The sequence below is a fragment of the Artemia sp. Qi Xiang Cuo genome, chromosome 2, assembly GCF_049724085.1.
Source record: "Artemia sp. Qi Xiang Cuo chromosome 2, ASM4972408v1, whole genome shotgun sequence".
NCBI lineage: Eukaryota > Metazoa > Arthropoda > Branchiopoda > Anostraca > Artemiidae > Artemia > Artemia sp. Qi Xiang Cuo.
Window position 1 is genome coordinate 28,240,426 of NC_142795.1, and position 26,273 is coordinate 28,266,698.

Below are 26,273 nucleotides of genomic sequence, written 5' to 3' on the forward strand. Positions count from 1 at the left end.
ACATAGTCTTTCGACTCTGACAAGTACCCAGCTCAAGAGTTTAAACACCTCTCCTATTTATAATTACAACACCTCTCCTATTTACAATTACAATCATCTCTCATAATTACACTATAAACTCAAGACTGTTTTATTTACCCGCAAAATATTATAGCTTGTGAGAATTCTGTCTTCGAAAAGGGGGAAGGTAGAAACTTGAGATTACATTATCTGGTCCTAATTTGGGTTCTAAATTTGTTTCTAGAATTTTTTTCCATGTTACGTAGCAACTGTACCAGTGAGCAAAAAACTGATCTTTCCCTCTTTTACCATAAGAAAATAGGTATAAGGTTTCACACATCCATCCATTTTAGGGAGGGGGGGGGTCTTATTATCAAAAGTAATACTTTAATTTACCTGCAATTAGAATATAAAACAAATATGGGTTGTAATTCGTTTTGCAAGGCCTCTGCCTGAGAAAGAAAAATGCCTCTGAAAATTTAGTTCTATAAAAAGCTATCAGTTTTCCACTGACCTGTTTAGTTTATATATTGGAAAATCAAAATTTTGGTAAACTGGGCCTTAGCAATTTTTTTTTCCTTTTGCTTTTAATTCAGTATCTTTTAATCATGCTGTTAGAGTGGGCTCTGTGTTCTTGTTAGATATTCTCACCAAAAGAGGGTTACATTTCCTAGGCTATTTATTCAAAGGAAAACTTGAAAAACTTTCGAATACCTCAATCAAATGAAGAGAAACTTCCCGTCCAACGGCTTCATTCCCGTGGATATTCCCAACAATTTTGACATTCGGTTTTCCAATATCTATTTGATTGGCTCCATTTGTTACCAAGACGACCCAAAGATCTCTGCCTAGTACAAAAGAAGAAAAATCTGAATTTTACAACTTGTAAGAGCAGCCAAAACCAGCGCAGCCCCTTCTCGAAATTTTCCCCGAGACCTTGGGATTTCATTTCTGTGACTAAAATCTAGGGAAACGAAATACAAAATACGAAAATATGCATTCAAAGATCCCCTTGAAAAATATATCAAATATGTATTTAAAACGTGCTCTGTTAAATTGAGTTTTACACCTTATTTCCCCAAAACAAGTAAGCTGAATCGTTATTGTGCTTTTCAGCATCAAATTTTACTTTTTTTCCGAAGGGACTAAACCAAGCATGAACTCGAAGAGAAGGAAGAGCAGCCAATCTGTCTAAGCTCGCACGGAAGGTTTTTTTTTTGTTTCATATTCAGAGACTAAAGATTTGCAAAAAAAAGTCGGAATCGAACTAATGAAATTATAATTTTATGCAGAAAATTAGTTAGTTGTCGGATAAGCATACTATATTTTAATTATATTATACAATCTCGAGTAACTCTATAAGTCGTAAAAAAGGCGGTGGAAGTCGGAAAAAATGAAACCTTTCACTTTCACAAAAATTATTACAGTCGGTGCCAGCAAATCATTCGCTAATACAAATTAGTAATGAGAGAAAAAGGTTTTATTAAAAAAAATATAACATATTAACAACAAAACCCGAAGTTTATTAAACTTATATGGGTACACATCACCCTTTACAAAACCCTACATACACAATTACTACCAGCCAGCCTTAGACCCCCCCCCCCAAAAAAAAAGGACAAATAATAATAATAAGAAAATAAATAAATAAAAATAAACGAAATAAATTAATTTCTAATAACTTCACGACCTAATTGGATACCGAAGACACAAAACTAAAAATCATTCATTCTATTCTACCTCCTCGTCGCCCTCCCAAAAAAAAAAGTGTCACAATCACTTGAGAGAAAATTCGCCCAGCAAGGATTAAAACTCATATGTAGACAAACACTGTCCTTTTAATTTACTACGAAATTCATTTAGCTCATCAATTGTTGAAATTGCCTGCGTTAATGGTTCCCATACCCGAGGGCCAACATGTCTTATGGAAAAAACGGATCACTTTGTAATAACCTGAGGTCGCCGAACTAGTGTTGATGTTCTATTCGAGTAACTATGAAAATTAACACCACTTGTAAACATTTCCCTAAAACACTCAGGTAATAATGCGTGTGTATATTTAAACATAAAAAGAGCATTATAAAAACGGAATAATCCAGCCATCGGTAATATATTTACTTGATTATATCTATGTCTAACAGACATATTATGATTATCTCCAGTTAAAACACGTAGAGCATTATTTTGTAAGCTTCTAAGGGGACGAAGGTGAATTAAAAACGTGCTTGACCACACAAGGCAACCATATAGAAGGTATGGGTGAACAAAAGAAAAATAAAGCAATCTCATAATGTCTTTCGGAAAAAAGTGCTTCAGTTTCCTCATAATCCCAACATTTCTTGCCACTTTGCCACTAACACATGAAATGTGCTCTTTGAAGTTAAGGCACTCATCAACAATCACCCCTAGATACTTTGTCGAAACTTCCCGAGGCAGAATATTTTCACCTAACTGTATTTTTTCAATTCAAGGGTAGTAATTGCTACTTCTCCCATACATTACAAAATGGGATTTTGCATGGTTAGCTGAAGTCTGTTAACCCTCATCCATTTCTCAATGTTTAACATGCCAGTCTGAAGATTCTGTATAAGCAATTCCCCGGTTTTTGCAGCAACAGTTAGATGCGTGTCATCAGCAAAATAAGGCAAAATAGATTTTGATGCTCCAGTATCACGAAATTTTAAATCAAAAGACAGTCCATCGATAGCATTTCGCAGGTCATCAATATATATAAGAAACAGTAGTGGCCCCAAAACAGACCCTTGAGGGACACCGAAATCAACACTTTTAACTTGCGATTTAATTTCACCAGCACTGACAAACTTCTTTCTATCTTGGAGAAAAAATTCCAATAGACGATAAAACATACCTCGAAAACCACAATTCCTCAGCTTCACCAGAAGAATTCTATGGTCCACTGCATCAAAGGCTTTCACAATGTCCAAAAAAACAGATGTAACTTTTCACCCTTGGTCCAGAGCGTCGTTCACAGAAGTCGTGAGAAAAAGAAAAGCTTGATCTGTCGACATTGCTTTTCGGAATCCAAACTGAGTTTTACTAAAATACTTTTTATTCTCAAGAAAATCAAACATCCTGCCACTAATCAATTTTTCAAAAACTCTCGATAAAACTGGCAGCAATGAAATAGGCCTATAATCATTCGGCAAATTTTTTCCCCCGCCCTTAAAAAGCAGAACCACTCTAGCAATTTTCATAAAATCGGGAAAAACACCAACTTTTAGGCACATATTAAATATAACACAAACCTGGTCGCATATTTCCGAGAAAACATACTCAAGTACACGCAATGAAAGGAAGTCAGCACCCGAAGCATTATTTCTCATGTTCCACAATGTGGTACATAATTCACTAACAGTCACTGGTTTCAGATATGCAGATACATCACTTTCCTCGGGTAAAAACTGGTGGTATGTTCCATCCTCAGAAAATTTTCTCGTGGAGTTCACTATCCGTTTACCAACAATAGAAAAATGGTCACACATATTATCTACAATCGAAGCATCAGTGTTGAAGTAAAATCACGTAAGCAATGATTATCGGCACACGTTATGCTCATACAAACTGAAAAATGAGCAAGTAGCTCATGAGCTTAGGCATGAGCATGCTGCAGCTGAGAAAATACGTACTGGGCGACGGAGCAGGTAAGTTTCCTGGAAAATGACTTTCAAGTTTTAACAACAATATAAAAGAAAATGCTGACATTTCCTCAGACGATTTGACAGAGGCCCAAAATTAAAGCAGCTCTTTTTTTTACTTAACTATATTAGCGTACAAGATGTCAGAATTTACTGGCAACGTATGCAAATCTACCAATCATCTATGGTTCATTGTAGCTTGCTTTTTACCCACCCAAAAAATTCCAAATATTTTTCTTAAGAGTAGTTTTCAGAATAGATGCCCTGTCAAATGTCAATGTTATACTACTAACAACTCGGTTCAGTATGAATCCTCCTTAGGCCAACACAGTTACACACACTCCTATTTTACCCCAATCTACTTAAGCTTTAAGCAAAGCATCATTATTAATTGTCGGTACTTATCAATTAGCTGGAACCCACGCGAGAAGTCAAGTTTGGTTAATGCTAATGAAACAAAACTAAATATGATGGCAATATAATTTAAAAACAAATTTGGGCTATATATTTGCACATTAGGGGGGTGAGGTGGGGTGGGTTGGGGTTAAAGCATGGCATATATTAAATACGTAGCCTAACCTAGGTACTCCCCCCTAAACCCCCCCCAAAATAAAGTTTTTTTCAAAATACAAAGGCCACTTCCAACCCCGCTTGAAGACGAGCTATTTTGCGTTTGGTCCCAGATGAATGACCGAAAAGTACAAATTTTGCAATCCATCATTTCCCGTCAATTGATAATTTGGCAAAGGTAAACCTCTGATAGTAATTTAGATATAGATGCATCAGAATAATACTATTGGTTTTCTGAGAAGTTTAAAAGTTGTTCGTTCAGGTTAAACCCTAAAGGCTAAGAAACAAAAAAACCTTAGTGTTTTTCAGCACGTTTGAATGAATGAGACGTGACGTGCATATAACACCCAACAGCAATATTTTAAGAAAATGGATCAATGAATGAAATTCGACAAGACGCAGCGACGCATTACAAACAGGGTTGCCAACTGGACACAATCTATGTCAAAAGGACATATTCCCATATGCCAGGATGCAATGACGTAAAAGGGCAAAAAAGTGACACATTTTAGAAATTGGGGACATAAAAGGGCAAAAAATGGACACATTTTGTGAATTTGTGACATAAAACGAAACATTTCCCAACTAGATGTATATTTTGTTAAAAATAATATATTACTTTTCATCAAGTAGTGCTTTTTCTCGTTTTTTTTTTAGCATCCAGGTTTTACCAAACATGTTGTAAGTAAAGGATTTTCTCCAAAGCAAGAGATTTACATGTTTATTCGAGTTTCGTGCTTTCACACAAAGTCATTTTGTATGACTGTTTTATATGGATTTTTTTCGTTTTCTTCATATTTTATGTTAACTGGCCGCTTTGAAAGAGGTTTACAAAGCGTGTTTTGGTCAATAATACAATGGATAAACAAATCACCTCTAGTTTTGAAGATTTAAAGATGGACGCGTTTTAGATAAAAATGACACATTTTTGGAGGTTTGGGGGAGACATTCATACACCAAAAAGTTGGCAACTCTGATTTAAACAGTCACAGACGATTAAAAAGAATTTAATCTTGTACAAAGAATATCTTCAGATTCTTTTTGCAAAGCAGATGGTGGTGACAATAAATTTTCACAATGTGGTGGCATGTGTGCACCAAAAATATCTTGTGATTTAACGAAACAAAGTTTGGACTCGGTCATAACGGTCGGTGGTTTTTTTTTTTTTTTGAACGAATGAGTTTTAACCCAATCATATGAACAATAATGAAAGTATTTGCAATTTTATGTAGCAATAAATAATAAGGAATATCAAAATGCTCATGTTAATTCAGCTTTAAATTACCAATAGCTGATTTGTTGAACAGGGCGGGGTAGAATCCTTTTTTAATACTGGGCTGACAAAACCACACTACAATCTAATTTTTTTTTCAGAATTGTTTCTAGCAAGTACTTCGAGGGGATGGGCAGAAACCTAATTTGGCAAGAATTACTTCACCCAGGTTAAATAAAAAGTCTTCAAAATGAGCTACCTTTTTGTAGCTATAGTATTTTTAGTGGATTTAATTACTACTATGCCATAGCCCATTTATAGACATAGCCCATAGCCCATTATGTCGGTTTAAAAGGAAATTCACAAAAGGGTCCATACAATGTATTTCACAGCCCTTTTATGACTTGGGCGTCTCCCAAATGTCATGAGTGATTTTTGAGCTGCCTTTAGGTAAAAGTACCTTTCATTAAAAGTAATTACTGCAGTAATAAGTCATGGTTGCGCAAGTAAGTTTGACACAAATTTAACGCATGTCATACTTGATTGACAGGTCCTTAGACAATTTTTTTTTTATAAGGGATTAAATTAAGATTTTTATTTTGAAATTCGCAAATAAATAAATTAAACAATACTATCGCGATGGAGAAAACCTATCAGAGTTTACGGTCGCATGAAAGTCCACGTAACTACTTACCTATTAACACCACTTTTAAAAATCCAAAAAAAACCCTCAACTATCTAAAAAATTCTATTATAAATAAACCAAAAATTAATAAACTATAACCTATATATTAAACAAAAGATAACTGAATTAAAAATAATAACAGATAAATAAAAATGAAAAAGAAAAATAATCATAACAAATCCAGTCTCCATCACTCTTCAATACTCAACTCCCCCCCCCCACCATGCCCTCCCCACCCAGTGGAGAATCCGGGGGGGGCAAGGGGGCGCGTACCCCCCTAACGTAGTCTAAAGTAGTGTAATTTACTTAATTATTGCGTTAATCAAACTTGCTCCTAACGCAAGTTTATCGGATCAACCTATGTTGCCCCCCCCCTAAAAAAAATCCTGGATCCGCCCCTGTCCAAACCCCACCTTACACCCCTGCCCACCCTTACCTTTTCAGTTCCTAAGACACTGTCATTTATTTATTGAAATCTTTAAACGTATATTGCATGTTTCGCTGATGAACTCAGTCACTTTTTTTCTAGGAAAAAGACCCCTTTGCAAGTTTTTGGCTAGTTCGCACTGAAAAGTAACGCTCTGTTGTTGGCAACCATATTTTAAATTAGTAAATTCGAGTAAATTTCATTCTAAATTACTTAAACAAGGTTTGTTTAACAGGAAATCTAAGCGTGATTTGGGTTTTACCTTGTACAGACTTTCCAATGGAATAGAGTTTGGCAAGTTGGGGATACGCCGCAGCTGTTTTCCTTAAAAAGTCAGCCATTACTGTATAATTATGATAAGTAAAATCCAATGCAGGTGGGGGTGGTTGTGGCAGTGGAGATTGGTCGAATTTGGCCTTGTACATATCCAATAAACCTGTAAAGATGCTATAATAAATTGTTCAAAAATTCAACAAAAAGGGAAAGGAAGAGAATATAAGTAAAGCTGAGATTATCGAAATGTGTCCCTGTCCACCAACAAATTCAGTGTCCTGAACGATCTTTTTGACTTGAATTTGATAAACTGAAGTTTTAAATCCAAATATTTTTGGTTCCTTTTAATACATTTTATAATATAGGACAGTCTTGAACCGATATAAAATTAAAAAAAAAATATCAAGTTTTATACACAGCTAAGGAATCATTAAATTTAAAACGGACTGAAATTACCAAGTATTAGAGCCCTTTTACCCCAAACAAAGTATAACAAAACATAACTTACCCTTTCCATAAAACGTATTCATGAAACTAATAAATTATGTGTATTTTGTCTTCTTTTTTTAACAAGATAAGATATATTTATGATTAAATGTACGTACACTTAAACACTATACCACCCCCTAGAGGCTCCTTGGCCTGCAAAAAGGGGGCAAGGGGCTTTCCCCAATGTGGTGGCAAGAGACAGTGGTAAGTCACCTTCTGTCTAATTTTGATTATTTTTGTGCCTTTTAACTTTAATCACCTTTACTTCTATACAAAACTGTTTCTTTTTTTATAATGTTTGTCAGTTTTGTCTGGATCTTTGGCTCCTTTTAAGCACCTTTTAAAAGCATAAGACGAACCTATCCCAAGGGTTAGTTCTGGCCTTTTGCCTTTGAGAATGGCCGCGCTATTTTAAATGGACACTAGGCTAGCAGCACCTCGCTCGAGGACAGCGTTAGGCTTATTACCTTTCTAAATGGCAGCCCACTTCAGCTGCGGCAGAAAGAGATGAAGAAGACAGAACATGCGAGTATATTCCAGGCAAACATACCCTAAGCTTGTAATTTTGAATGAATTAATCACCATTATGAGGGGCGAAGGGTGGGGTTGATAGCAAAAAAAAATTTCATATGGAGGGCTTTTAAATTAAAAAAATAAATTGGAAAAAGTACCATTCTTCCTTCTCCATACCCCTTCCGAACTTCCCCTATGCTGAATAGCATTGTACATCAACCCCAGCATCTAAGATTGAATTTTGAACTGACAGCAATATTTGCGTGGATTCCAACATTTTGCTGCAATTGTTGAAGCAGCATAAAAATGTTTCCTCAGTGAACACATTTTACATTTATTTATACCTGAAAACTACGATTTTCTAACATTTTTCTTTTGATTGTTTCAAAATTATGAAACTCTATGGTGGCACCACATTTTCGTCACCGTTATCGCAATGAACCGTGAAAATAAACGAGCAAAACCAACCTATTAAATCTGACAACGCTTTTCGTTCGTTAAAATTCAAAAATAAACTATGTGTTTACTCCAAAGATAACTACAGCTTCAAAGGCAAACTAAACCTTATTGACCTGTTTGGTGCCATATTGTTTAGCTGATATTTTGGTGATTTTCACCAGTGTTTATTTTTTTTTTAATTTGGCACCCACTACCCCCAAAAACTCCGTAACTGTATATGGATGTCTTTTTCTTTAAGAATCGAATTTTCGATTTATCCTAATCTTTCAAGGAATCAATATTGTGCAAGTTTTAACTTGACCGATCAAAACAATCACAATCCATTTTTACTGTCCTTGCTAGTTTAAATAATAATATGAGAATATTTTTGGTGGTTTTGAATTGATTGTGTTTCTCAATTTTTTATAAGGCCAATCTGGCTAGTGGCGGTTTTAGGTCTTGACGGGGGGGGGGGCAGCCAACCACCAGGTTTTCTGACATCAGACATTAAATTAATTTAATTTTATGTTTATACACTCCTATGATATACTTTACCCTCCCCCAGACTATGAGGCCTAATCTAAAACCGCTACTGAATCTGGCCTCTTATGGGTAAAGCCGCCCGCCAGCTTTTCTGACATCAGGCATTAAATTAATTTTATTTTATGTTTATACACTCCTATGATATACTTTACCCTCCCCCGGACTATGAGGCCTAATCTAAAACCGCTACTGAATCTGGCCTCTTATGGGTAAAATATATCGTGCTATGGCATAAAATGAAGAAATACGACTCTTTGATGTTGTGCAATGTCTTTTGTTGCTAAAAAGATGAATTAGTTATAAGAATTCTAATTCGAATAAGCTTTTTTCTAAATTCTACGACTAAAAGTTTATGACCATCAATTGGTATGACCACCAAGAACATGATATGTTTATCATTCGAGGCAGATGTTTGAAAAGTCAAATCAAAGATTTCCATTGTGCTGAGTTAATTTATATGATTATATTGAGATATTGTCATTTCTTTGAGTTGCCCCTCCCCCTTTTTGTGACAATCATTAGAACTCCTCATGCAAATTACTTTTCATGGATACCACAACACTGACGAATATATGTTTGGAATCAGCGTAAAAGTTTACAGGATTTTTACTATATATGTTCCCCCAGCCCTTAATTTTACAGTAGCCTTGACACAGGGCAAAAATTGCTATGTTTTAGACCAGTGGTTCTCAAACTTATTTAGACACTGTACCCCTTTTTACCCACAAAACATTTTAGGTACCCCTTCTCAGTTACCGGTACTAAGTAAACTATGGACAAAATATAAATAAAATTACCAGTCCTAGAGTTGAAGAGTTGTTTTATTTATTTGTTGGCCGGCCGCGTACCCCCTAAAATTTTTGCGTACCTCCAAGGGATACGCGTACCACAGATTCAGAACCACTATTCTAGACATACGCCACTGTATTAACCTATAATATACTACAGACAGCGATTGTTTCAGCAGGCCCCTTGCAATTTTCTTCCATACCATCAACAAGGTTTTCCTAAGGTATTTGAAGCAGGCAAAACCGGTTATTAAGTAAAAACCGGTTATAGGCAAAACTGGTATTTATCATTTATAGTCACCATTCTTGTTAAATGATAGGTAGCGCTTCACCTGCTTGCACTTCCATATCAACTGATATCTAATAAGACAATAAATCTACCTAATAGCCCTTGCTTGCTACTAATTTGTATTTTATTTTTAACCTTTCGTTAAAACCACTCTCTCTAACATGGGCACACACAGGAAGAGATAGCTTATTTACTTAAGTAAGAACAAATACCCGATGCCAAATACCAAATACCTATTTTGTTTTATTGTGTTTTGAACCACACAAAGAAGCGGAAAAATAAAACAAAGTGCTAAGCCTAGTCAAATAATGAGATGTCACTAACAGAATTTAAGTAAAAAAAAATCTAAAATAAAAGTAATTTTTTAGTTCTTTCTGTGATCAATCCAAGATTTTCGCTTTAAGTTTTCAATATCAAAAGTTTTTCGCCTTAAGTTTTTCTTCTTTTACTCTGATTGTATCAATTTGAAGAAAATTTTGCCCTAAATACAACCCTAAGCAGGGGCGTAATTTGCTATGGAGCAGGGCGGAAGGGGGTAACTGTGCCAAAGATCCCAGTTTGCCCCCCGCTGCTGAAATTTAGCGTATTCAAAAATCTTGTCCAAGCTAAGAGAGGCCTACATAATTCAAGCAAACAGAGAAACAGATCAGTTTTCTTTAGTATACCTTTGCCTTTATGATACTATATGGCTCAAATTTCATTTTTCACTTGACTTGGGAAAAATGGGCTACAACTTTACCCTCCCCCTGTGATTTTGATGAAATTACGCCACTGACCCTAAAGTCAGTTTATATTGATACTTTTACAATTTCTACAATACTTCTTGAATTTCAAGTTGATCCCTTTTTAATTAGAATAATTTCGTCTTCCGTATCAAATTGAACACAAGTTGACAACTACCTAAATTTATATTTTGATCCCCTCCCAATTTACAGTGGTGTACCTCAGGGAACCCTCTTATGCTCCGTTTTTTTCTTGCAATGATAAACAACCTTGATGTCGACTGGTTTTTATACTTTATCCTGAGTTTTCCAGGTCAAAAGTGTCCCCTATATTATTAAAATATCCAAGTTTTAGAAATTGTTTTGTTATCTACCCCTGTCTCAAGAATAAAATCTTCTTAATTTTGGATTTCTTATTTCATTCCCTATTTACAAAAACTTAAAAAATCTTGATTTGAAATAGACACTTCTGCGAAACGTACCTGATTTAACGACTGGGTATTCTTCAACAGGAGAGAAAGTTCTTCTGTAATAGGCATTTTTACTCTCAGCAGCAAGCATAGATTCTGTTTTCAATGACTGAACTACATGAAGCAAGTTCTCTGTTTGAGAAGTCGGAACTGAAAAAAACAAACAAACAAAGAAAACTTAATTAATTTTACTCATTTGATATGTTGAAATTCATAGCTGAACTCATACATGGAGAAGTTAGCCAAATTAAATTATGGTTGAACTCAGAGGATTAAGTTTAGAAATGTCATTTGCGAAAAAAAAAAAAAAACTTTGAAAGTACTGAAAGTTAAAGGCGGCTAAACTTTGGAAGTACTTTTCAAGATGTCCTTCTGTAGGCAAGTCATGTTGTTTAAGCGTTAAATCGGGTTTATTGTGTTTTTGTTTTTCTTGTTGTTGTCAAATCCATCAGTAATGCGGTTTTTCGAATTGTGATAGGTAATAGAAACATTTATACTATACTTAGTACTATATATTTTGTACTATAGTACTGTATTATTTAGTACTATATACTATATTTAGGAATATTAGCAGGAATTTTCTTCGGTCGAGGGTGGCAATAATAAAAAATCAAGAAGGAAAAACAATACAACAACAAATTTGATTTGATAATGTAAATAAGAAGTGCCCAAAAATTCAAAAAATTTAGGATTTCGGGGAGAGAATTGGGCCCCAAGGTCCTCCCATTGCGGATGTTTCTGATGCATACATACAGTTATTTCGACGTAATCTAGGAAAAAATTATTCCAACTGAAAAAATTAAAATGAAACGAGAATATTTAAAACAGGTAAAACTTTTAATATGAGAGGGAACGCTTTTTGTAAAGGGAAAGCCTACTAAATTTACAGTTAAACACCTTTATAGGTGTTACTAAAGGCTGCTTCACTTATGCAACGTCGGTTTTACACTACAAATTACAAGGATATCGAAACTCTATATTTTATTTTTGTGCTTCACGTTTGAGGCTTTACACCTTCGCTGTCTTATTAAAAGCTATATATCGTTTTTAATATTTTTATTTTATTTTAATTGTAATCAGAAATTACAAACAGAAATATTTAATTAAATATTTTAATTATAAAAAGCTGTGTTGTCCAAGAAATTGTTGCCTAACTGAAAGGATGAGATGATCACAAGGATTTTTATTATCTCGATTTTAAGCGCTTATACAGCATTAATCGCGATAGCAGACATAACTGAACTTCTTAATTTAAAACCAGTGACCCCCCCCCCATTTAACGTCAAATTGACTCTCGATTTTTTACACGCATAAAGTTATTTCCAAAAACATAGTTGATGCTCGTTTTTGTCTTGTTTAAAACAGGTATATAAGGTAAAAAAAAAATCTTGGCTGGCAGATACTGTTTTTTCAAAACCCAGATCCCACTGAAACGCACTTAAGTATATAGTTGACGGTACAAAATACAAAATTCACTAAAAAAATACCGAAACCTGTTTTTTTAATACAAATGCTGTTTTCTAATGCTGAAATTCGTTGATTAATGCAAAATAGCCCAAATATTAATAAAAGGTTTTCCTGCCATTAAAATTTTATTTTCCGTTATTAAAATGACGATGATAATTTCCTTCAGTTGAGAAAATAGCCCGACCAGAAGAATTAATTTTTTTGACATTTTGCCGAAAATCGTATGTAGTCATCATATATCTCCAAAAAAAACTCTAAATAGCCAGCAAATCAAAAAAAGGAAATGAATATTTTTAACCCTCCATTCTTATTTGGGCCACCCCATACCATAAAATTAAAACCAGCAGCGTATCTTCCCACTGAATTTTCTGAATTGTTACCATGGCAGATTTAAAAAATGTTACACTTGGACGGCTCAACCAGGCATGTGGACAAAACAGGCGAATTATATTGAAAATAAAGCAGCAACCCCCCCCCCTCCGTGCAAGTTACTTGGATCAACTATTTATGCCAATTTACCTTTATCAAAGACAAAGAACAGGAACATTTCAGGAATGCCTAAAGCTGTCATGACAAATTACACAAAATTCTTCAAACAAAAGTGGAACATCTATAACCTGTTTTTATGGCAAAATAATAGTTTAAAAAAAAAGGAACGGACCGGATATAGGAACTTCCTTTTGTTATCCTCTTGTTACCGTTTTGTTATGATTTTTATTGGCTTATTTTATTATCTCTTGTGTAAAAATCGCAAAATATCATTAGACTACAGGGAAAAGATATATCCCTCAAAGAATTCTAGGTTCTTTGGTCAACAGCATTGACAATCATGAGCATCTCATTGCCAATCGTAGCTATAAATGACAGTTATATCGAAATTTGCTAAGTAAGTATAAAACTTGAATAGCCTATATTATCTAATATAATCACAGTACTTCCACTTCAACCGTATTTTAGAGTGCAATACTTTATATTGAATTTTTTTTTGCCATTTTTTTTCACAACCGCTAAAATATTTTATTCTAATTTAAATTTGTTGTTTCTAATTTTTTTTTTCGTGCAGAGTATAGAGATTGTTGCTGGATTTCACATGAATTTTGAAACAGAATAACAATGTAGAAAGACATGCCAACATGGCTGAAAAACATGAATTGCCTGGATTGCGCTTTTCAGTGTTCTTGAAAAGCAACCCAATCTCAGTGGTAGCATCTCTGAACTGCGTACTGGATTTTTGTCGAGTAGAGACCACTATCATAAATATTAGAGATATTTTTTACCCAAAGGACATCTTCGTCTTTACGGAAAATTGATAATGCTTTAAAACTTATGTCCTTCTGGAAACAGTTAGACACAACAGTTTTTTTTACATTTGTTTCCCTGCTATGACAATCAATAGGAATTGAGCTATCAGGAATTCCACTTTATTTTCCAGACCACCATCTAGTAGTAGAGCAGACTTGACCAAATGAAGAGATTCGCCACTGGTAAGTGAATCCTGACAATGTGGTACAGAAATTTTATACTGAAGCTGTGTCCCATCCAGTTGACGGATTTCCATTTGGTCATGATACCTCAATATTATCGGATACATTAGACCCAAAAGTCGCATCAGACGGCGATATCTCATCGATAGGTCCTTTTGTCAAATGTTTGAACTTTCTCAGGATTTTAAACTAGTTGAAAAAGAGTGACGGGCATTAATGTTACCAATTCCTGAAGATAGATTGACCAGTGGCAGAAACCCCACTGGTTATTGGAACTGGGTGGCGCCCATCAAGATGTCATTTGAAGTCCCAAGGTTCGGTAACGTTCTTCGAGTAATTCGATGTATTTTTGGACTGCCCTACTCGAACACCGTTGCGGAAACACTATTCGGCGAAAGCCGTAAAAAAAAAAAAAAAAAAAAAAAAAAAAAAAAAAAAATGGAAAGAGAATTAGCTTAAAAACGTAACTTTGCCTGCGAAGATTTCTGTCAAGCATGAGATAAAGCGTAAAAGCCGCACACTCTTCACCAAGAATGAACATCATTAAAAATTGCGTCTTTGAAATCTAATTCAATGCGTCGATTGTCAGGAAGGAAAACAAGCATGGCAACGACAGGGATAACTTGTGTAAAAAGGAAATTCTTCAATTAATCATAGATAGAGAAAGAACGATTCCAAAGCCTCTAAAAAAGAACTTTGCGTCATGAAATGGTTGTATGACTATTTTTGTCATCTCGTTTTTATGGTTTTATTAAATGTTTATTTAAATTCAATAGAACATCCCCTCTGTCATGATAGGCTTTTAGCCTTAGTTAGATAGTGTTATGTACCAACTAATGGCTTACGTGACCTGTCGCTTGGGCTGACGTCACAGAAGAGTGCACGCCGAGTGAAGAAGGAATGAATTGATAGTATATAACCAAGTGTTGTAAATATTATAGTTTAGTTGAATTCTGACTACGGATTAAAACGGTTCATAATACCTTTTTGAGTTACTTTATAATAGATAGCCACTCTAGAACGTCTACAATATTTATACTTTTTCTGGGTCGTTTCCTAATATATAATTCTACTTTTTGGTACTCAATACTTCATTCCCCCATTAGTGAAATGGAAGCACTGCCTTATCCTCCTTTAACTCCCTTAAATGACCATATATTCAGGGAAAGGAAACACTTTTGTTTGTGTTTCTCGTTTTCCTCACTTTTGTCTTATACTAACTTTTTTTACTCAATTGTTTTGTTACCATATTTTATTTTAAACACGTGACAAAAACAATCTAATAATGTAATTCGAGAAGCATGAAATGATTCGAGGGAAAAAGTGAATAGTTATAATTGCAAACATTTGGATACGAATATTAGAAAGGGAAACGAAACACTTCTGGATGCGTTCCCCGTTTTCCCCACCTTTCTCTTATACGACACTAATATTATTTACTCCATTGTTTTCAAAAATATTCACCATATATAATTTTTATAAGTGATAAAAACAATCCAATAATGTAATTGCAGGTATGCAGAAATTTCTCTTGAGGAGGGGGACAAAGCTCAGTCCCAAAGTTTAAATATGCTTTTTCGACCATCCACTGGGCGAGGGGGAAAATTCGGCACCCCTCCCTGGATCATCAACAATGTGTTTATTTTGGAACAGCAATAATGTCGGGTTAGTTTTATTAATTCCTCATACGTAACTTTTTACTATAGTTCAACTGTGTTTTGGGCAGCGTAAAATTGATAGCCAAAATCGTAGCTACTGCAAACACCTTTGTTTTTCCAAGAAAATAAACCGTGATGTCTTTTGCTAGCCATACATTCGTTTAAAGCATTAAATTGAAAAGAATCTATTTTTCTAGCCAGGCCCATGCCCAATATTTCTCATCCATAATGAAAAATTGGAATGATTTTTATTTCACAACTTATTTTGCATCTTTGGCCTATATTGGCTCTCTTTAGGAAAGTACAAACGCGGCTAAATTGCCATTTGCAAGAGTGGCTGTAATTTGTATTCTCCAGGAACTATTAGGGACAGGGGCCAACACAAAATTAATATTTCGGGGGTACCTACAGAATTTGGCCCCTCCATCAATAGTTTTCGCTCCTCGGATCGTGCAATTAGTGCAATGTTTGACCTTCTGAGAAGGGACACGCGCCCCTAAAGCTACACCCTTTATCCACCCCCAATTAGGGAAGGAAATGAACTCCTAAGCCTTGTGCCTCTTCAACTAGTCAGAGGCATTCTCCTTCGCAAGAAAATTATAAAAAGCTTTTTCTTAAAAAGGAAGCATTACAAAAGAAACGAAATGCAATGGTACATGCTGGCTTAGCAGATCTATAACCAGGGGCGTCAATCCACAATTGTAGGAAGTGGTGGGGGGAATGCACTTTTCAAAGTCTAGGGGGTGGGACAACTTTATTTTCAACGAAAATACCAAAACGGAATTTTTCTACGAAAATACCGAAAACGGGTGTTTTCAAAATCTAAAGAACTTCAAAATCCCTTTTAAAATTTAAGAGATGTTTCATTGTTATCTTACAATTTGCAAAAAATAATAATTTATTCATGTGAACATTTGTTTCCAAATCTTCTGAGATATAGGCATAATAGATCCTAAAATATATTAAATAATTCTACTGAATTGGCCTCTAATGTGCACATAAAATCATAGGAAAAGTTCAGACCCCAAAGTTTATTGTTAGCTCAACTGATTTCTAAAACTCAACAATACCATTACTAAATTGAGAAATAAACCTAGATGAAAGAGAGCTATCTTGTCTTTGCCTAATATTATCGCTGAAGACACAGTAAATATCATTCCTTGAGACAGCTATCCTTTTTTTGTCCCATCATCTATGGAAAGAAGAAGCATAATTATCTGATTTTGAATAGACATCCCTTTTTGACCAAAATCAGCGGTACTAACACGTGTAATTGCCGTACTTGGCAATTGTTACCGTTAAGACATGGCTCGTCACGAATGTCGCCCTTCAGTACCCATAATTTTACACGACACCCCAATTCACTCATTCAGGTACCCATAATTTTACACTATACTTCAGTTCACTCATTCAAGTACCTCAGGTCACTCATTCAAGTACCTATAATCTTATACAATACCTCAATCCATAATTTGACACAATACTTCAGTTCACTCATTCAGGTTGGTATGCTGGTAATCGAGACGGAGACGATGAATTATACCATGGGAATCTTAAGCAACCCCTACAGTATACCTATTAATATTAATAATTGAACTAATTAATAGTGTAACACTCTATCAATACTATATATCAACTATATTGTTCCATCAATCAATCATCCTATGATTGATTTCTGTCAATCATAATCTATCAATTGCAATATTATTCTATTATAATATTACAAAGTTCTACCAATTCGAATATTACTGTATCAATTAGAATTTGAGATAAAAAAGAAGTAAATTTCCCTTGAAGAGTTTCAAATTTTTAGGATCAATAAAATTATCAATGATATGTACCGTAGTGTCGTTTTGGACACAAAAGATAATAACCGGTTCAATGATATGTGATTTGGCTCTAGAAAAGCTGAAAAAGAAGGACTAGAGGAAAAAATGAAGATTAGAATAATAAACGATATAATAGAATAGAATAATACATGATATAATGATAGAATAAACAATGAAGAATATAATAACAAACAATGAAGAAAACACGATGAAGAAAAGAGAGGATATAGGTGAAAAACTACCCAAATAACAAAGCGGAGCGTCCATTGTCAAAAGCTAGTACGTGTGTTTTTCAAGTTTTTCCCAAATCGAAATTTTTCCCTCTTGGAACTAGATGTATAAATATACAATTTCGTCAATAGGGTTTCCAAAGTCTGTCTTTGAGTGCTACAGTTTGCAGTATGACTCCGCTCCTGTCTGTGATTCAATAAAAAAACAAGCTTTTTCAACTGAAAGTTAGAAGCAACATTAAAACTCAATTTATAGTACAATACTTTTAAAAAAGCTTGCTATTCTAATTAAATGGCACTTGTGTTTCGGTTCTCTAGAAATAGGGACAAATAGTCGAACTAACGTAAAAAGCAATGAGGAGAGGGGAACCTCTTCACATACAGAATAATTTCTGTTCACTTTGAGTTTTAATGTTGCTCCTTACTTTCAGTTGCAAGACTTGTTTGTGTTTTTTATTGAATCACAGACAGGAGCGAAGTCAATTTTCTCAGGCCCGTAACTTTTGATGGATACTATTGAACTTAATGAATTTTAAGTATTTTGAATCAGCATCAAAATTCGATTCTTTTGGTACATCTACGTTATCAAGACACTGTTTCACAGAGTTTCGGTTACTTTTGAGGCGTCTTTACTTACAGTTCGTTACCACGAACTATCTGATGCCTGCAAGCGTTGGACTCAACTAAAAATAGCAATTAAAACAAATCAATTTAAGCCTTGTGTATGCAGTTTTTTTATTTGAGGTTTTGAAACCGCGATGAAGCAATAAAAAGCAATACATATTGGGCACCTTACTGAGATAATATGACAAACATAATTGTCAATCGAAATAACTCTTTATTAGATGAGAAATATGAATTTTTTGTTTAAGACATTAAATTGGTATCTTAATCAAGACATCCAGCTTCCTTGAGGAGGCATGTTGCCCATAACGCTTAGGATGAATCTTCTTGATGTCCACTGTCTCAGGCACGGATAGTCCAAAGCAAAAAGTAACGTTCTAGCCAAGCTTTTTCGGAGGGTGTGATAGACTTAACTACCCAAGGGAGAGGAGAAAGAAAGAAACTAAAGAAAGAAACATGTTTAGACGTTCCAACGTCCGTATGGGAAGGTTTCTTGAATCACTTTTATCAAGACATCTACAAGAAGAAGTAAAAAGAGATCAACCAAAAGTAATAAGTGGTAACAACTAGTGTCCCAGTTATGCCTTTCCAACTTTGGGGCTAACTTACGATCTTTTTGTGTGTTTGGGAGGGGGGAGGGGAAGTGACAAGTAAATATTATTCTTCTGGAGTATCTACCAAAAAACATTGTTGGTAGTTTCCTCAGAAGTAAGCAACATTCAATTTCTAATTTGTACCTTTTAAGAGTCTTGGATCGGTTCGACCTCTTTAGGGGAAGAGGAAGGGGGTACATAATTTATATACTATACCAAAAGATGACGCGGGATTCCAGTCAAACTTGGTGGAATATAAAAAAAAAACAAGCTCATGGTTGTACCTTTTTATGGTTTGCACTTGATCTGACCACAGAAAGAGAGAGGAGTGACACGGGTCAGCCTAATTACTGGGCAGGCTTGCAGAATTCATTCAGCCAAACCTGATCAACAACTAGAGTTCTGGTTAGGGCTATTCATGCTTGATCGGATCATTGTGAGGAACCCCGGAAACGGTTTTTTTTTTCATTTGCGTATGTCAGAAGTTCATATCCAGATCTACAGCTTCGACCCATGGGGCTCAGTTGCTGAATCACTTCGCGAGAGTGACAGCCCTCCTTAAATATTTAGTTGTTTCTCATTCGGTCATTTTACGTTACTTGTATATAATAATAACTCGTATAAAAACTAAGTTTTTAAAATTATATTTTCTTCGTCTTTTATGGTTCCAATGTAGAGATAATTATATCTGTATTAGAAAAACATTTACAAGTCAAAGAGATCTTTCACTGGATCTTTTTTCGACAAAAGCGAGCCTTAAAAGGCTAAGACTCTTGCCTCACTTAGGTGGCAGCTTCAGCTCCTGGCCTTTGAAAATACCATCGGATTGATACCACCCTAGCCCATAGTAACCAACAATTTAAAATCATGTTAAAAAAAAACAACTGTCGAGCGAGGAAGAATCGCCCTTTAAGCTTATTCAAGAATGGTAACAGTTATTTCGATTAATCTTACTGGTAAAATCTATTGGGAGAACAAATTTATGGGAATTTCAGAAAACAGCTCGAAACCCCACAAAAAATAGTGTCAGATCGAAATGAAAACTGAACCATTTGAATATCTATCGGTAAAAACTCTTTATGGGAAAATTACATCCCCTCATATTCAGCAACAAGGAAAATTACTTTTTCGCATGGGAAGCAGTGATGTGCTTTTATTCTCCTGGCTTTTTTCTATTGCTGCTGGTGGGGCGCTGAAACAACATAGAGAGATGTTTAAGGGCTCATTTGGAAGGAAATTGCTACATGTAGTGCCTTTTGTTAGTATTAAACATACAATGCAATTTTGGCAAAAACTACAACTTTATATAGAAGATGATGTAACACATGTATCATCTTAAAAGTTGCTTCTCTTGGGTGTGATGCCCTATTTGAGGGACTCTGCTGCATGAATCCCTGGGGTTCATTCTTTACTAGATCGATCTAAGAAAATCTATTTTAAAAGTGCTGGCTTCCGCTTCTTTTGAGCCGTAGTTAGGGTCGTGGACATTGAAAATAGAGCCCCACTTTATAGGTGAAAAAAGGAGAAAAAAGAGGGAAAAGTTATATAAGGCCTATAAACTTATGTAAACCCTACTTAAGACACCGTTTAATGATGGATTTATACCTTCTGCACACAAGGGCGACTCTAAGAAGAGAGAGAGAGAGGGGGGGGGGGTGTCTAATGAAACAATATTTTTCCAGGTCCTAGCTTTTAAAGCGTCTTTAAAACTTGAAGAAAATGATCGAACATGAATAATACAAAACATAGAAAAATCGGGAAATTCCAAAAAAATCTCAAGATTTCAATTTTCCAATAAAAAAACGTGAAAAAATAAAAAGAATTGCCAAAAACATATAAATTAGTTTAAAAAATCAGCATTATTTACACCAAGATATCATATTTGAGGCTAGACCACAATTTGCAGCTTTCACAGACAAGAGAGCAGCAATCTTGGATCGTTTCGAACTAATAAACAAGGTCATACTTGTTTTGCACAATCAGCTTCAAAATAAACCGCTGAAAGTTGCAAATTTAGCCAAAATCATTCAACTAAAAAATTTATTCATATCTCTTTGCTTTTCTTGCGGTAAGTTCACTTTCTCGTCTCATTAAAACACCATTTTATCTCTTTCAAGTCACGGATGATCTTTTATCAATTAATTACAATCTGGGCAGTTCAGAAGCCAAATAAAAGTCAATAATGGTGAAAATTCAAGCAAGATACGATTCTACGATGAAAAATATTGTTCATTGTTCAAGAGAAGAAAATCAGATATTAGTAGACCTATATGCTATCAATCAATCAATCAATATCTTTATTGCCCAAAAAACACACAAGGGTTCAATATGGAGTAGATGAAGACAAAAAAAAAAAAAAACAAACAAAAGAAAGAAGAACACACTCACAAAGAAAACTATACTACCGAGAATAAATTCAATATTTTTAATAACACATAGCAGGATGGAGGATGTGTATCCTATCAAGCCTAGAAAAATAGCGACCGCAACGCTGCTTAGCCACGGTTAGTGGCTCAGTTAACTCGTAGGCTGGCACTAGTCTTTTGTTTAGAGAAATTGTTTAGACACTAGTCTTTTAATACACAAGAGAAATTTCGCGAAACGAAAATATACAGATCTCATAGTCTTTTTATGAGTTGCCATAAGCATATACCAAAATGGAGTCAATGCGAGGACATGAGGCATTGCAAAAGCGTTGTAGACACGGGCGAGAATACGCCTGCTGTATTCTAGTAGAATACTAGCACACCAAACGCTTTTCTAAGTTTCTCACTTAGATGAGAGATAAGGAGAGTCCCTGTCGTTTTTACACTATCTCCTTTCGGAAGAGCGAGTTACTTAATACAAGAAGATAACTGAACACTTTGATTTCCTAACTGTACGCATCCAACAACACCAACAGATTTGTCGAAAGAAAGGATCTCGCTCTTCGAAGCATTAAAATTGAGACTAATATCGGCATACCCCCTACTAAGCACAGACAAATTCTCCTCAACACACGATACGGTTCTATTTAATTGAAGCATGTCGTCAGTGTAACTGAGTATGGAAAGGTCCAGACCTTTAAAAACAAAACTAATTCTAGCTTTTTTTGGGGTGTAACCACACCTTTATTATACAATGGTGGGGAAGTTACCCCACCCTGGTGGATTCCATTCCAAACTCGAATTACGGCTTTACACATTACATAGCAATGACGAGTAGGTACTTTCACGACAATACATAATCTCGCATACAGATTTTTAAATACCCACATAACTTAACGATTGAGACTTTGCGGCTGCACACTATACAGCAAATGCGAATGTAAACTAGAATCAAAAGCACGAGAGACATCGTGAGCCGCAATGAAGAGAAAGTCGCCACTATTCTCTATATCCGTCAGAACGTTGGCAAGTATATAATGCACTTGTTCCCGACTACAGCCTTCCTTAAATCCAAATTGGTTATCCGGGGTTGAACAAGCCTTATTTATGTCCTTAATCACTAGTAACTCCAGCAACTTACATAGAACAGAAGAAACTGTTATAGGCCTATAGGAACAACATTGCCGGCTATCTTTATCTTTTTTCAGAACAGGAGTCAATGTACCAACACAAAAATAATTGGGGACAATACCAGAATTAAAAATGATTTGGTAAAACAAATGTAGATGCTGGAGCAGCTTATCACTTGCATTTAATAAATGAAAACCACATAATTGATCATAACCACGCGAGAAATTTTTTCGAAGGTGAATGATAGCACTATAAATATCAGAGGCCGTAACTACAAAACCAATATCTGATTCAGTATCAACTAGACTATCCACTAGTAGTGATTCATAGGGGGTTTTCTAACACTGGATCAGGTGGAGAAAATTCACTGGCAAAATAGTTTATCCGGTCACTCTCACTTGGAAGCTTTGAAGCGACACCTTTTGACTTATTTCTCCCAATGAATCTCCAGATTTCATTTGGGTTAGTTGCAAGACGCTCGCTCCTGCAGTCAATAGTCTTAGTTATGTGATTGGCAAGACACTTAGCAAAGAAACATTGAGTATGTAACCGTGTCATAAACGGCATCAGATTTTGGCCGGACGCAATCTTTCCATATTTGGTGCCAAAACTTTGAAGACTTGCAACTTTGCTGTCAAGCCGGATTTATCTACTAGCCAGGTATTTCTGAACCCGAACGAACTTTACGTACAGGAACGGCACAACGCTCAGCACAACACATTGCATGTGTGATTTCACTACAGTAAATGTTGATTAGATTTTTTTTGTCTGACTCGATGAGGTCCGAGGATTGTTACAGCAGTTGGAAAGGGGTCTTAATTTTGTCGAGTGTGGCATCAAGCTCCGCTTTATATACAACAGCATTTATTTTCTTCCAGTCACATTTGAATTCCCACTTCCGTTTCTTTTCATCTTTTTTAAAGAGAACACTATCAATGACAGAAGAGTTGGATTGAGCCATTTGCAGTCACGCCGTTCGAGCAGAGCGTGAAATCAAGCGAACTTGTCGCTCCGGAGTTATGGATATACATATACGAATGATCATTTGGGACAACATACAGATTGGACAGAGCAGACAGAAGTAATTGAGATCTTGAGTGATCTGGCGCTGAGAGGTCGCAGTTCACGTCCCCGGCAAGGAGGCATATGTACACTGCTGCAAAGATTTAGTAAGCTTTATTGTTGCACGGGAGAACTTTTCTTCAGAAGCCAAGTTCTTGTAATCAGTTGGTAAGTAGCAGCAATATACTATCAGATTTGCAGCTTATATACCAAGGAAACACTCGCTCTTGGCAAATACTGATGCCTAAAGGCGAAAACGGATTAGCATTGTCATTCCGCTAGAAGGTCTTCCTCTGCCCGAATTCTTAGCTGGCACCCCGTAAAGGCGAGTTTACTTACATGTTCGAGTATTAAACATTTAGTATTTTATTTAATAAATGTAAATATTTAATATTTACTACTACATTTAAGCTTAGACCATAATTAAACATATTTTATCGCAGACTTAGAAAATAATTCAGTATTAAATAGTCTAAATATGTCTCTCAATTTTTTTGAACTAATGGTTACTCATGGAAAACATCCTCCTGAGATTGATTATGAAGAGTCTGTCCGTGGGTGTTGAAGCTTGGGTATGATAGGGTGTTTGAGCGGAAACATTACCGTAGCTCAATTGCAGACATGTCAATTTGAAAGGGTGATGATCAGAGCCGTATCCAAGATTTTTGTTCGGGGGGGGGGGGTAAAAAAAACTCTAAAAAACGCATCAAACTTTTGTATGTGTTTATATTGCTTTTTTACGAGTCAGACAAACATTTCGGGGCGGGGGGGGGGAGGGGGTCAAAAACCCCTACCCCTCTCCTGAATACGCCCTTGGAACTGAGGCAAACACTCTCCCTAGATTTTGAAAAATTCCGTCTTTGTGGTATTTTCATTAAAAAATACGTGTTTTTGGTATTTTCATTGAAGGAAAGTAAAATACAACAAAATTGCCCCTCTCCTCGATTTTGAAAAGTAAACTCCCGCCTAATTTCCATGAAACCTCTGCTCACTCGGTAGTGTTTATATAACATCCAGGAGGCGTGGCTGCGATTCCCATTGACAACAAATTACAAATGTTGAATAGCAAAAGCTTACACACAGTAGTTTCGCGATGCATTCGATGGTAAACAGCCGTACAAAGGTTAATGTGTCTGCATGTGATTTTGAATAATCTCATGTCCCCCGACTAGAAATCAGCCTAAATATACGGTTTAAGTTGAGTTTCCGACGAAATCGGAAAACCGTCAATTCTAGATTGTCTTTTATAAATTGCAGAACGAAAGTTGAGGTTCCGAAAATTCAAAAAATGTTTATATTTTACGTAGGCCTACTGTTAACTCCGAAACACTGAATAAATCTAGCAAAAGCTCTCTTTAGCCTTGGGTTATTTCCACTAATATTTGTATTTCCACTAATAATTGAAGTCAATAAGTCTGGAAGAAGAAAAACATAGGATTCTAATAAGCGAGAATTCTGAGAGAACATCAAACTGCTTCCATGAAACAACATGCAAGCTAACGACTAAACAAAAGTCAACAAAACACAGATATACGACGAAATGGTCACGGCAAGGCCATTTTCAGGATTTTGTTCGGAGGAAAGGGGAAATTTTTGTTCGCGAGGGGGGGGGGGCAAAAAAAACATCAACTACAGCAAAATTATAGCATCAACTACACAAATAGCAAAAAATTACGAATAGCATCAAACCAAGAGCGGATCCAGGATTTTTGTTTGGGGGGGGGGGGGTACCCGATTTTTACCCGTTTTTCTGGTAAGGTTTTGTCTTTACAGGTATTTTTTAGACTAATTTTCGACTCGGTCAAAAATTTCGGGGGGGGGGGGGTTCAAACCGGGTAACCCCCCCCCCCCCCACCTGTATACGGCCTTGCATCAAACATTTGTTTATATGCATTTTGCTACTTTTTTACTAGCCAGACAAAAATTCATGGAGGGGAGGGGGGTTGAAACCCGTTAGCCACCTTCCTCACGAATACAGCCTTGAGTCACGATCTTAGTTTTTCTATTGAGACTGTAACTGTTATAGGTACGCACTATGGAGGGAGAGGGGTAATGGGTTGTAGACTCGTCTTTAATTCTCCGAAATCTCGAGATTATTACCCTTTTTCTTATTGATCCTTGAAGCTACTCTACAAATTCTATAGTTTTTGGTATATTTCTCGAAGTTTTGATCTGAGAAGTGTAATGTCCGGACTCCCTGGAATTTATCCATCCGGATAAATTTGGTGCTGTTTTGGTTGCTGATCAGCACCGCAAAGTGCGGTGCTGATCAGTTGATAAAAAAGACTGGCAATAAAAGAGTATTCTTGCTAAAGACATAACCAGACTTCTTTCACGATAATTTGATGAATATTTAACGGGAAATAAATAATAAATAATTAATTTTTCAAAGTAATTATCAGGTTATTAATTGGGTTTGGCCCACCTTCAAATCTCTAGATCTGTAGAACTCTTCTAATGATTTCCTTATTCCTCATTTATTTCACCTGTTTTTTGTCTTTTCTTTTAAAATTTGACAAGTTCAAATATTAGGATTCTGCAATAAATTCCTCGGACGTGTCTATCTGAGAAAGTAATTTTAAACACTAAATAAATGAATCTCCATATTTTCTAAAGGGAGCTGGTTAAAATTTTCAAAGGGGATATTTTGGAACAATTTTGAAGGGATTGTTTCTCCCATGTTTACATGTATGAGATGGTTGTGTTCCTTTAAAAATTTAATTGGAGCACAAGCTTGCCATTGGCCAAAGATC

At 35.6% G+C, this 26,273-nt stretch overlaps 1 protein-coding gene across 1 annotated transcript in view; it reads right to left on the bottom strand.

Moving 5' to 3' along the window:
- LOC148955083 (carboxypeptidase D-like) overlaps positions 1 to 26,273 on the bottom strand; it is a 91,405-nt gene that overhangs the window by 34,598 nt on the left and 30,534 nt on the right. The window contains exons 4-6 of the mRNA XM_089100182.1: positions 11,089 to 11,226; positions 6,814 to 6,987; positions 715 to 848 (exon numbers count right to left, since the gene is read on the bottom strand). Coding sequence (XP_088956308.1) covers positions 715 to 848; positions 6,814 to 6,987; positions 11,089 to 11,226 — 446 coding nt within the window. The remainder of the gene's footprint in view (positions 1 to 714; positions 849 to 6,813; positions 6,988 to 11,088; positions 11,227 to 26,273) is intronic.